The 13,711-nt window shown below is 44.5% G+C and overlaps 1 protein-coding gene across 4 annotated transcripts in view; it reads left to right on the top strand.

The window, feature by feature from the left end:
• Positions 1-13,711, top strand: part of dock8 (dedicator of cytokinesis 8) — a 49,820-nt gene that overhangs the window by 10,647 nt on the left and 25,462 nt on the right. For all 4 annotated transcript variants that reach the window (XM_084468276.1, XM_084468277.1, XM_084468275.1 and 1 more), the window contains 17 exons: positions 340-411; positions 1,160-1,268; positions 3,230-3,439; positions 3,869-3,954; positions 5,015-5,081; positions 7,186-7,335; positions 7,466-7,546; positions 7,876-8,038; positions 8,936-9,072; positions 9,582-9,675; positions 9,846-10,008; positions 10,998-11,115; positions 11,225-11,295; positions 11,677-11,818; positions 12,217-12,318; positions 12,795-12,890; positions 13,192-13,426. In XM_084468276.1, the coding sequence (XP_084324402.1) occupies positions 340-411; positions 1,160-1,268; positions 3,230-3,439; positions 3,869-3,954; positions 5,015-5,081; positions 7,186-7,335; positions 7,466-7,546; positions 7,876-8,038; positions 8,936-9,072; positions 9,582-9,675; positions 9,846-10,008; positions 10,998-11,115; positions 11,225-11,295; positions 11,677-11,818; positions 12,217-12,318; positions 12,795-12,890; positions 13,192-13,426 (2,096 nt within the window). The remainder of the gene's footprint in view (positions 1-339; positions 412-1,159; positions 1,269-3,229; positions 3,440-3,868; positions 3,955-5,014; positions 5,082-7,185; positions 7,336-7,465; positions 7,547-7,875; positions 8,039-8,935; positions 9,073-9,581; positions 9,676-9,845; positions 10,009-10,997; positions 11,116-11,224; positions 11,296-11,676; positions 11,819-12,216; positions 12,319-12,794; positions 12,891-13,191; positions 13,427-13,711) is intronic.

Here is a 13,711-nt window from a genome sequence, read left to right as displayed (position 1 = left end):
AAACCTGGTTACCACCAGTTGAAATGACAAGCATCCGATTACCGGTTTTATCTATTCTCTCTTGTACTTATCATACTAGTCCTAAGCACGCTGTGATTGTGCATGATCTCTGCTATCTCCAGGCTTCAGTCCAATCCACACCTTAAGCATGGTAGTTGTAATGTTGTTTGGCAGGAATGTTGTGTTGTTAAAAACAATGAAGAATAACTGCATTTGTGTGCATGTTCTGCCATTGTGTGAGTGTTTATGAGCTCTCGCTACACAAAACCGTATTATACCGGTATAATTATTCCCTTCATCCTTTTCTTGTGTCCCTGCCTTTTTTGGTTTTGTTTCAAGGGTGGAGTTGGATTCACATGTGAGGGAGTGTGTGCAGAGTTACATTCAACCCTGGCTGGTTGTCTCCCGAAGGTAATCCTACCAAGCAAAACAACACCAAACAAAAAACACCTCGGGAATCACCCATCATATTCTGAGTACAGTTGTGTGTATATATATATATATATATTTGTTTTGTTGCCTTGAAAGTCCTTGAATGGACACGTTGCAAAAAAACACACATAAGGTAGAGGTCTAAACCCCTACCCTGTGTTTTAGCCTTGGTGTTATGATATCATTGGGTGTTCTAACATGGTGTTGCCGTGTTTTCAGACACAAGGACACTCACAACACTAAGATACTGCTTTCACCAGCAAGGCCTTCAGCAAGGCCACTCATTTAGTATTTCAGGAATCCCTGAAAGGGTTAGCATTGAAACAACACCAATCTCCAGTTTTAAGTCTGCTATTAGACATTGTGAGACCTGTATCACCAACACAATTGTTGATTAATTAATGCTAATATTATAATAATACTTATAGTAACTTGAAAGTTACTATAGTAAATTAGAGAAAAAAACAGGCTTCAGAATGAAAGCATGCTGAAGCTGAAACGCTCTCTCTCTCTCTCGCTCTCTTTTTCACAATGCTCTTGTTTGCCATTGTAAGGGTGTATAAAATGTTATCTGTGAACTGGTGTGATTAGGGCTGCATAGGTTAATCGTGTGTGTGTGTGTGTGTGTGTGTGTGTGTGTGTGTGTGTGTGTGTGTGTGTGTGTGTGTGTGTGTGTGTGTGTGTGTGTGTGTGTGTGTGTGTGTGTGTGTGTGTGTGTGATATAAAGGTGCCAAGGAGATGGCTGGACCGCGTATTCTGAGAGGGCCGGACTTCACAAGCTCCTCCAGAAACAAACCTTTGAGTCTGATGTTCAGCAGGAGGGCCACGACACTCCAGTAGGTTGCACAGCATGTATTACACACACCTGTTCACCGTCACAATTTGGAATAGGTCTCAACCGAACTTGCAGGGTCATCAAATGAGACACAAATATCAACTCAAACACATTTGACCAAACAAGCTATAAACTTTCTCAGATGAGAAGTTCAAGAAGAAATATTAGTTCAATTAGTTCAAACTTATTAGTTCAATGCATATTGCATGAATGAGATTGCTTCTAGTCCCCTTTTGTAAAGTTCAGTTTTAATGGTACAAATATGGCTGTAAACATTGTGTGTTAGTTCCCTGTGGCTGAAAAAAATATTTCTTTCAGGAAAGGTGAGACTTTTAAACCAGTACAGCATCTAACCCATTAGATGCTGTACTGGTTTCTAACCATTCAGGCATGAGTGAAAGCAGAATATGCGCCGCACGCGGGGGTGGGGGGGGGGGGTTAGTGTTTAGAGGGGGTGGGCGATGAAGAGAAGGGGCTTGTCGAGGTCTGTAGAGGGGAGTGGAGAGAGGAGCCAACGGGGGACCGGAACAATGAGCACTGAGGCGTTTTGTTATTCCTGTCACATGTCTGCCCAGGCTGCTCTGCAAACAACCTAACATGAGCCACACACCCTGCGGCCCTCACTGCCTCGCTGCCCCAAGGCTTTGTGAGCAGTGAGCTCCTCGGAGAGTTGAAAGGTCTTCCTTCAGGCCGGCGCTATAAACCCCCCCCACCCACCCCCCAACAAAAGCACATTTCCGGCCCCAGGCTGGAAAACTCAATTTTGTTCTGATCAATGCTATCAAGAGTTGGAATAGTTTCAGCACAGGAGTGCTTCGACCGGCTTCATGTTAGTCGAAGGCATTGCTTAATGTGTTGTACAGTTTTATCTACCACACTGCCTAATGTTTTTGTCTAGACTGCTGTGGCGATGCTAATGTTGGACTAGATTCTCCCTGATGCATTGTGTTGTGATTTAGTGGTTTGCTGCAATCTAGTGGATTGTGTTTTGTTCTCCCTTTTGCTCCATTGTGTACTGTAGTTCAAAACTTTGCCAGAGACCATTGTGCTACCCTCTATCACCATACATGCCAGCATCAGTCCTCAGTGAGGTGTTGAGGCGTGTCATCACATGCCTCCATGTGCCTTGCCTCGCTCACATTATATTCCGAGCTATTCTCTAGTTCCTCTCTATCCGGGTCCTCTCTCTCTCTCTCTGCCAAAACCCCGCCCCCTTTAGCCCCCCCTGCCCCCCTGAGTTAGCCAGTCCCGGGCCAAATCAAGACCCACTCATTGCAGCCTCCGGCGAAACCAGCCAACCAGCATGCCCCGCCTCCCTTCCCCTCCCCCCATTTCTAAAGGGTTAGAGCCAGCCTTGCCATTTCCGATTAATCACCTAAACTGAAGGCCCTTGTTCTAGCTCTGGGCTCCCCGTGAGAGAGTGGCTGTGAAGAGAGTGGCAGAGAGAGAGAGAGAGAGAGTGGTGGTGCATTAGGGTCCTGCAGACTTCATAGTGTGGCTGCAGTGGCGGCGCAGTTTGTTCTAGCTGTGCTTTTAGAAGCAGCCGAGGGTTAGGTGGACAGTGGAAAAAGAGGCTGCTGCGTGAAATGGGAGAGATGGTTCAAATGAGGACAATGCACAAAGGGAGGTCATTCCCTGGCCCTAAGCCAAGTGTCAGTCATTAAATAGGGCTGCAATCCCGCTCTGATTAGAGAGAGTTCTTCCTGAGGGCCCTTGTCATCCTCAATTCATCCTGACCACATTTGGAGTTCATGAAATGCTCCTGATGGCTGAATGCTTGAATGCTTGAATATAGGGCCCGTCCTTCGAACACTGATTATGTGTTAGGTTGAGTGTATTTAACAAATAACTATAGTATTAGTGGAAAAGCTGGTTTTAGAATGAATGAATCAAGTCAGTCAGTTCCACATGCATGCACACACTGACCGCACCTTTCCCTCTCCATCCCTGTGCGACCTCTAGGTGAAGTCCCCTTCACTGGCTGGCCTCAGTGAGGACGCCGGGCGCACTCTGACCTCGTCTGACTTTGACCTGCGGTGTCTGACCCCTGACCCCAGAGTGGAGGGGCTGCTGCGGTTCAGCAGCCCGGAGGAGCTGGACCGCTTCAACAACGAGGCGCGGCAGGGCGGTCGCCACCCGGAGCTGTTTGCCCTCTACCCCCCAGCAGATGAGGTCTGACCCCCCCCCACCCCCCCACCATTTGGACCCTTGTTGAGGCTGACTCTTATTTTATTCGACATCTCAGTTCTCAGATCGCATTTGTGTTTGAAGGCTCCCATTACAATGATATGCTACACAGTGAGATCACATTTCTACTTTGTTTCCGGCTTGAGCTGAGCAACTGTAACTCATTATTTCCTCCAGGATCAATAAAGTAATGTATCTATGTCTGTAATATATACATATGACACCTTGTATAATATGTGGTACAATAAATTGCTAGCCATGCAATACCAAATTCAGGGCAAATCAGAGTTTGTGTGTAAAAGTCTATGCATAAAACCAATTGTAATATCTTTATACATCTTATCCTATGTTTCATCTTGATTTAATATTTTGTATAATGTATGTAAACGTTCTACTGTTTGTTTGATCGTTCAGGATGAGGCAGTGGAGATCCGTCCCATCCCAGATTGTCCCAAAGAACACATGGGGGACCGCATCCTCATTCGATGTCAAAGCATGAAGTATGAGACACACACACACACACACACACACACACACACACACACACACACACACACACACACACACACACACACACACACACACACACACACACACATATCTCCAAAAGGATTAATTGGTACTACTACTGGAAGTAACCAGCTGTATCCCAACATGCATATGTCAAAGATTTATTTTTTATGGGTGGATTAACCTCCAGAACATCCAACCAAGCCCCTGCCCTTTCATAAGACTGTCATAAAGACGGAGACGTGATGCAGCTGTTGCAACGAGGAATTCACAGTAGGCCGTGTTAAAGGGACTTAGTCAATATGCACTGCACTGCTTAGTCATGAAAATGTGATCTTTCACCCTTGAGAGAGAGAGAGAGAGAGAGAGAGAGAGAGAGAGAGAGAGAGAGAGAGAGAGAGAGAGAGAGAGAGAGAGAGAGAGAGAGAGAGAGAGAGAGAGAGAGAGAGAGAGAGAGAGAGAGAGAGAGAGAGAGAGAGAGAGAGAGAGAGAGAGAGAGAGAGAGAGAGAGAGAGAGAGAGAGAGACCGACCACAGGGCCTCACTTCTGAATACCACTTACTGTTCTCCTCCTGTCTGTCTTTCTTTAGGCCAGCCTCCCATTTTCCCTTTCTTGATCATTCTATCAATCCCTCTCACTTATTCTCCTTCTGTTTCTTTTCTGTCTCTTTTTTAACTCGCACTCGGCCCATTCTTCTGTGTGCTAACCTGACAAATGTTTTCGTAGTTGAGGTCATTTCCCCGCTGCCGCGGTTCGGCTGGTGGTTGGCCCGGCGACCGGCGCTCAGCCGAACCCATCTCGCCACGCGGCGTATTGTGTTGCCTTCCAAATACCACAACCGTTAAGAATAGGGCAGAACAGAAAAGTTCTACTCTATCCTCTATTCTGGATTGAATTTGAATACCATACTGTGTACAAGATGACCAAACAAAAGAGAGTACTTTGTCTTCCATGCTTGAAAGTGTGTAACTATTGTCACACATTTTCAAATATGTCACTTCTTAAATACATGAATATTAATAACAATTATTTTGCTCTTGCCTTGCATAGGTTTGAAATCGAAATCGAGCCATTATTCGTGACTATGGCCTTATACGACCTTAAGGAGAAGAAAAAGGTAAACATGTTCCAACTCCTTTTAAGGGTTTTAGCAACACAAATATTGGGGAGGACTTTTTATCCCACCATGATCGTTGGTGTCGTCCTGGTTTAAATATTCCTTCTCTGTTCTCTGTTTTTCTTGATTATGTTTGATGCTGTACAGTTCTTTTCCAGCCAAGAGATTATATATTCTAAGGATTTACACAGCTGCAGCACATTTTGTGTGTGTGTGTGTGTGTGTGTGTGTGTGGCGGGGTAAATATTTTTGATAGATTCACTTTATTTTTTTGACACTCACAGAGTGTAACCAGCAGCTCTGATGTTTCCTCAGCCACACACAACTGTGTTAAAGCTTTAGCTCAATGCCAAGCCGCGGCTTGGTAGCTCAAGCAATACTGGATAATTCAGGGCTCAATACAGGATTGACGATGTTTGAGTATGTATGAGTATGGATGCCCTCGGTTTAATTTATTTAAGCAAACATGCACGTACGTGTATGGTCATATAAAGCTGTCTCTGCAATATATTCAGGAAATTGATATTTCCATGATACTATGAAGGGTCATAAATATGTGAGACGTCGTCCTCCTTTTCCACTAACTGTTATCGGCAAGGAAGCTTGATAAAATATACAGCAGTGTTTGGCAGGGGAAAGATGATTGAAGATGGATAATTCTCTTTTATGCGCCATAATTTCTACAGGGCCCCCATGGAGTCTAAAACGTGGCCTCAATTGAATTTGATCAGTGAGAGACGCAGTGTTGTTTTCATCGCCCTATGATGAGATGGATCTCTCCTGTGACAGAGAACGGGGAGCTGTTCAGCTTGTTTTGTCAATCACAATGAAGGGTTTCCAGAACTGTCATTGGACATTGTATCTTTGTCCTGGATTTGTCTCATCATCACTTCCTCTGCTTCTCATTCGCTCCACGCTCTGCTCTCCTGCCTGAAACTATCCACTCGCTCTGGATTCTCATGTTTGCCGTTTATTTAATGTTTATAGATGATGGCACATCTGGAAAATCTGGAGCAGATGTTTGCATAATTCCCGTAATTCCCTAGTTAGAAATCCGGTGCTTGGGAAGCATCCGGGTGAATCCAGGCTTAGTACATGCTCATGATTTGAGTGACCCAACCCACATAGATGGGGAAATACTATTTTATGAAACTATTTTATGAAAATTTTATTATAAGCATATTATATATATATATATATATGTGTGTGTGTGAAACGGCTGCACTGCACCTTTTAATTTTAATGTACTGGATTCGTTTGGAAGTAAAACAGTAGTAAAGCAGTGGAAAAAATATATTTAGAAATAAAAATGATGTAGTGCTGCTGTTTCATGTGTTATGTCTCATTAAATACCCAGTCAGAGGTCGGCAGCTATTATGATGGAGTTATTGTAATGGATTCTAGTCACAGACAACTCTGCTATGACTTCATTTGACATATGAGGATTGCTGCTTTCTACACATCTCCATCATTTTATATTATGATTTGTGAAACACATATTTTAATGAATGCACAGGAATTGCACAACAACGTTTCTACCAAATGGAGACACCTTCCTCACACTAATTTGATTCATATTATTTTCTTTTAAGTCATAATGTTTTCCATTATAGAAACCATGCAATGAATTAAGAGGGACCTGATTTATCACATTTTAGTTTTTTCTGTTAGTCGAGTAATCTCTGGTGTTTATAGTTGAATTGTGTGTTCATTTTGTGGGTGTTACAGAAACAGTCAGATGAAAGAACTATGCTACACTGATGACCATGAATAGAGCCATCCAATAGAGAGGCTCAGATTACCAGGCCGATTCCAGGGAATGTACCCTGGCCTGGGGTCACGATAAACCGCTACAGCGTTGGTCAATTTCCGGGCATTCCAGGATAAACACTGGTTTCAAAGCTTTAATGCTGAATATGACGATATACCTGGAAATAATGTCCTTAAGATGTCTTTCTATATATACCCTGAAGGATTGAGTTCTACAGTGAAAAAAACAAACAAACATGTTATTGTGAGAACAGTTTTGGATTGTTCTGGTCTTCACAATCAAATGATTTTGCATCTTCCCTGCGTTTCACAACATTGTCTTCCACTTCCACAGATCTCAGAGAACTTCTACTGTGACCTGAACCCAGACCATCTGAGGGTTTTCCTCAAGGGTCACACCCCCCAAGTGGACCACTCCAGCCTGGCCAGGTCTGCCATCTTCTCCGTCACGTACCCCTCACCGGACATCTACCTGGTCATCAAGGTAATGATGAGTCCATACTCTCATGAACACACCTACATGACTTAACAGCTTCTGGCTGTTGGGGAGGAACAGTTTGAACAGTGTTTTTTAACGTGTGTGTTGTGGTTGGTCTGTGCTTCTTGTTATTTAGATAGAGAAGGTTCTTCAACAGGGAGAGATCAGCGACTGTGCTGACCCTTACATCAACATGCGGGAGAGCGACTCCCATAAGGTCAAACACAACATCTTTCTCTCTTTCCCATTTTACTCTCTATGGCACTCGTGGCATTTCAAAGTTCTACACAGGAAATCTGCACCCATCGTGTCTCTTTCACTTCAGGACTTTGCTTCAGGACACCCGATTACCCTTAGATGGAGTGTTCTGAACCAGAAGTCACTGCTTATGCCCTCTTGAAGTCTAAAAGTGTGCCTCTGACTTACTGCAAACATGTCTGACCCCTTCACTTCTGATTCTACGTCATTCTACGTCATTCAACGTTTAGCGTATCTCATGCATGGACGGTAATATCAAAACAAATCCATCCCATAATACTCCACCAGAACAAGGACAAGCTGGACAAGCTGCGGGGCCAGGCGGAGACGTTCTGCCACCGGCTGGGCCGGTACCGTATGCCCTTCGCCTGGGCCACCGTCAACCTCACGGAGATCATCAACAGCGCCACGCCAGAGCGCGACTCCGGGGACACGGACAGCCTTAAAGCAGGTGTGTGTGTGTGTGTGTGTGTGTGTGTGTGTGTGTGTGTGTGTGTGTGTGTGTGTGTGTGTGTGTGTGTGTGTGTGTGTGTGTGTGTGTGTGTGTGTGTGTGTGTGTGTGTGTTCTGTGTGTGTGTCCTTTGTGAAGATTATGTTGACAGTTGCTGGTTTGAGGCCTTCTGTGTCTGTGTGTGTCTTTTGTGTCTGTGTTTGTTTCTGTGTGTTCTGCGTCTGTGTCCGTTTCTATGTCTGTTTCTGTACGTTCTGTGTGCACATCACAGGTTCAATGGTTGATTGTGTGTGTGTGTGTGTGTGCGTGTGCGTGAGCGTCCGTGCGTGTGTGAAAGAGAGGGTGAGTCATTATTGTTTTCCCCCTGTAGTTGCACTATGTGTGGGTTTGACCCAATTGCAGTATTTGCAGGCTTGATGTGCAAGTGTAAGAAAGAGAGCGAGCTGTAGTTGCAATATATTTAGCTGTAGTTGCAATATATTTTAGTTTGTCTATTTGCGTGTGTCTGTATGTGTCCTAGTGATACCTGTTTGAGGATGATGTTGCAACTTTGATTTTCGTGCATCATTTTTTTTCCCCTGTAGTTGCAATTTGTGCAGGTTTGTCCTAACTGTGGGGGCGGGGGGGTTAGTCAGTATCGACCCTATTGATGTTGAGTAAACTGTCTCACACAAAAACACACATTCAATTTAGTAATCAAGCAGACACTTTTATCCAAAACAGCTAACCGATAATGTGTTCAGATTTCAACGAGGGAAGGAGCAGGTCAGGTAAGGTTATGCATCTCGCTCAAGGATGCCAACAGCTAGACTGCTCAACTTCGGCTTACCCCTCGACTATCCTGCCCCCTGGTTACACATCTCTTTAGCCGTGTGTTTCCTGTGTGTTGTGTTCCAGGGAAATGCAACAGTATGGACAGGAGACCACAACTACCCCGGCGGAACTCGGAGCGGTACGCTACCTTAGATGATCAACCCTGTAACCTGTCTGGCTTCAAGCCTGCAACCATCACCGTCACCACAATCTTCAAACAGGTAGGACTGGGTCCATCCCTGACCCTCAAAATAAAACACGCACAGTGCACTCCACATAGGAATACACTACACACTACGCTACCACGTCGGTTTGCCATTGTCTTTTCATTCAGCTAGTGGTGTCTGGTTGTCACTTTAAGACACAAAGGGCCACTCATTCCCTTAAGAGGCGTGAGATTGTGATGAGCATGTGGGCCTCATGCATGTCATGCAATCCCTTGCTTCCCTATCAAGAAGGCAGCTCCTTTACCCTCGGACAATAGGGTAGAGTTCAATTATTATCCTTTAAAAATAAATAAATAAATAAGTTTGTGTGACTTCTTAAATCTTGCAAAGTTATATGAATTATTCTTTAACCTCGCAAAAATGTAGTGATATTAATGTCTGCATTTCCATGATATTCAAGGGAATACTTGTGGCATTCACATTTATTTTTTATTCTGCAAGTAAAGTATTTGAAAGTGAACAAAAATAAAATGCCGTTGTTAATCTTGTTTTTTGCCTTCCAGGAAGGGGACCGCCTAAGTGACGAAGACCTCCTCAAGTTCTTGTCTGAGATTAAGAAGACCTCGGCCCCCCAGAGGAGAGTCAAGACTATATCAGGTCTCCATTTTAGTACTTCACTTTCATTTAGTTAGAATTATAATGAAATTATATTTCATAACAGCAGGAAATGTAAAGAAATGTCTTCAGTATTTAGGCGACTTACTAAGGTGTGGGTGCATGTGCCGGTGTGTGTGTGTGTGTGTGTGTCCGTCCTTGTGTGTGTAAAGGTATCATTAAGCTGGACATGTCGCCGTTCCATGACATGCCCCAGGCGTGTCTGTCCAGCGAGCTCATTCCCCTGGTGCCGGTGGCTGAGAAGAACATCCGACCAATCAAGGAGGTCCTAGAGTTTCCTTCCAGTGAGGTCTACGTCCCCCACAGCATTTATAGGTGAGCTCGTGTGTGTGTGTGTGTGTGTGTGTGTGTGTGTGTGTGTGTGTGTGTGTGTGTGTGTGTGTGTGTGTGTGTGTGTGTGTGTGTGTGTGTGTGTGTGTGTGTGTGTGTGTGTGTGTGTGTGTGATGCGTCAGCCTGTCACAATGTATGTAACACAATGTGACTTGGCTGTTGCTTAAGCTTGTGGTCATGCAAGGACGAGAAACACTAGAGGAAATATGAGAGAAGTGGGTCAACCATTTTTTTTCTGTGCCCTCTTAATGGAGTTTGTTTATTGACATTTGAACCGAAGGAGGATATGGATGGTCTACCACTGTGGTGATGGTGGTTATGGATGTGTGCATTTCTTGAATGGAAAAGGTCTTCACCATGTTTCTGTGTGTATGCCATTTAACTCCTTTCTTTGCATGTGCAGTGTGGAGCACTGTTCTGCCTGCTTATATTTACCTGTTATCTTATTGTATTACTTCATATAACCAAATATACACAGGCATGCTAATCTCCATGAATTGTTAGGGGAGTTGAATACATAGTGAACCATGGTTAAAGGGGAGGAAGCAGATAATCCTGCACGAGACAGAAATCTTCAGGTATAAACAGGACAGTTGAGTTTACTCCTTTGCACAACATATTTGTTCAGGTGGCCTAAGGCAGAGAGAAGTATTTTGACGTCCCTTATCATTCTTTCCCCTTTCAACACAGATGCTATTTTTAGCTTCACACAGGTGTACCTTAATTGCACCTTACATTGACGCCAGCAAAATGTTATGGAGGCATTTTACAAACTAGCATAGTTTTGCAATGACACTCTTGCTACTTACTTGCTAAGTATTACCGTTCAAGCAGCTCTAAAAGCTTTGAGTTCATATGATAATCCGTTTGAAGTAGTTCATTGGTGCGCCTCTGCCACCACCAAGTGGCGAATAGTGCCATTGCAGAAAGCGCAATGATTTGAATATAAACAATATCTTTTTTCTCTCTCCAGGAACCTTCTTTTTGTCTACCCTCAGAGGCTTAACATTGTCAACAGACTAACAGCAGCACGCAACATCACCGTCAAAATCCAGTTCATGAGCGGAGAGGACTCCAGCAGCTCCATGCCGGTGAGGGGAATCCTCAAACAGGACTTTACACGGCACATTTTCAAATAACCTTGGAACAAATAAACAGGGAACTTATGATTATGTTACTTCAACTTCTCTAATTTTGCAGGTCATTTTTGGGAAATCAAGTGGCCCGGAATTCCTACAAGAGACCTATACCACAGTGACCTACCATAACAAGTACAACTGCTTTATGTCTTTTCTGCTGTAATTGTATTGTATATCTGTACAGAATCTGTTAAAGTATAAAGTAAAACAACAGGTTAAAGTATATATTAAAGGTAAAGGTAATCCTATGCATTTTCCTTGTTTCTGATAAGGATGTTTTCTTAAAATGTTCAACTAAATATACATCCCTATATCTCACTGCTTATGTTGGCATACTTCACTGTATTCCAAAAACAGACAAAAATAAATGAAAGCAATATCATTGATATAAAATGTCATTGATTACTCTCAGATGCCTATGAGTAGACTTCCGGACTCAAACCCACAACCTTTTCGACTGGGAGTCCAACACCCTAACGACCGCACTGTCCTGCCCTTGCTGTCGTGTGCCAGGTCTCCAGACTTCTATGAGGAGGTGAAGCTGGCCCTCCCCGCTCAGCTGACCGAGAGACACCACCTGCTGTTCACCTTCTACCACATCAGCTGCCAGCAGAAACAGAACCAGCCCAGCTGCGAGACCCTCATAGGATACTCCGTAAGGACACCAAGATGCAAGCCTGGCCTCTGAACGTCGAACGTTTATTGAGCATGTATTTGTGGGGAAAAATATGAAAAATGTTCCGCGAGTGAGTTAGTGAAGGACACATTCACTCACAATGGTCATTTGGTCTGAATTAGTGTAGTGAGGTTTGAAATTAAATTAGCAAAAATAGGATTGATGATGAATAATGTCGGCCCATTTCAAGTCCCATTAGAATAAAAAGTAAACCTGTGTCTTTGGCTTGTATTCTGCTTCTGTCCAGCAAAAATACCCTACTAATGGTGTGTGTGTGTGTGTGTGTGTGTGTGTGTGTGTGTGTGTGTGTGTGTGTGTGTGTGTGTGTGTGTGTGTGTGTGTGTGTGTGTGTGTGTGTGTGTCTCATCCCATCCCAGTGGCTGCGTATGCTGAACAGCGACAGAGTGCAGACAGGGCAGTACTGTCTCCCCATCGTCCTGGACCGCCTGCCCCTCAACTACTCCCTGCATTCCCCAGAGGTCCGTCTCGGCCCTCTAATGACGGCCCTTCCAACCTGGGATAAACAAGCCCTATAGACCTCTCAATGGGGAATCTTAAAGCTGCACTATGTCACTTTTCTACTGGAGCCATTTACTCCTGAAAAAGATTCTCGATTGATTAGAAAGTTTCTTACTAATAAAACACACCTATCCACAAGGGACAATTTTTATATTATATGAATTATTCTGGTCCGTTTCTGCCTCTCCTCACCACCATGGGCAAGTCTCAAACGAAAGTCAGCAGTTTGTATAGCTATAAATGTAGCGGCAACTAATGCCACTAGAGTTTGCTAATGGGAAAATGTACATAGTGCAGCTTAAAAGTATTGCTTGCATTCAATGCTGAGTGACTTTTATGCCAATCGATGCTGTCGGGATATCAGCGTGGAAGTCCAGTATTAAATGCCCATTCAGAGAACAACCCTCCATCTTACAATTCTCTTCACTTTGTTTAGAAACTACCTACCCAGGTTCCTCCAGTCAAGTGGATGGACAGTCACAAAAGCCTGTTCAACGTGGAGATCCAAGCGGTGTCTTCCGTGCACCCACAGGTATGTCGTGACAGTTTGCTTCACCTTCCTAGCCAAAGCTCAAATTTGCCCCTGAAAAAAAGGTGGCTTGTGTTAACACACAACTATTGATAAGCTCTCCTTCCTTCCTTCCTCCCCAATCCACCCTTCCTTCCTCCCCAATCCACCCTTCATTCCTCCCCATTCCACCCTTCCTTCCTTCATTCCTTCATTCCGTCCTTCCTTCCTTCCTACCTTCCTACCTTCCTTCCCTGTTGCATTCATACTTGACAAAAGACAGATCCATTGCACAACGTCATGTTTTGTTTTTTCACGTTTCTAGGACAACCACTTGGAGCGCTTCTTCACGCTGTGTCGCGCCCTGGAGGGCGGAGCCAGCTTCCCGCTGCGCGTGCGGGAGGAGAAGATTCCGGAGAACAAGCTGGAGCAGGAGCTGAAGCTGAGCATCGTGTCCCTGTCCTCGTCCCGCCTGGAGCCCCTGGTGCTCTACCTCCACCTGCTGCTGGACAAGCTCTTCACCCTCATCATGCAGCCCATGGTCATCGCAGGCCAGACCGGTGAGGGCCATCACAAAGGCTGTCTGTTGTCTTGCAGGGATTTTGATTGACATGCGAGCGCGTCCAATCGAGGACCCTCCACTGGGAACAGTCTCCTGGTGAAACGCATTTGTGATTTAGAATTCAATTCAATTTGATTTGTATAGCCCTTAATCACCCTTACAGTCTCAAAGGGCTTAACAGGCCAAGTATTTATGCCACCCCCCTGACCCAAGCCCCCACACGGGCAAGAAAAAAGTCCCTTAATGAGCAAGGAAGAAATCTTGAGAAAAAACGCAGAGTGGG

The sequence above is a fragment of the Micromesistius poutassou genome (genome assembly GCF_964030765.1).
Source record: "Micromesistius poutassou genome assembly, chromosome: 5".
NCBI lineage: Eukaryota > Metazoa > Chordata > Actinopteri > Gadiformes > Gadidae > Micromesistius > Micromesistius poutassou.
This window is presented reverse-complemented; position numbering and strand designations above follow the sequence as displayed.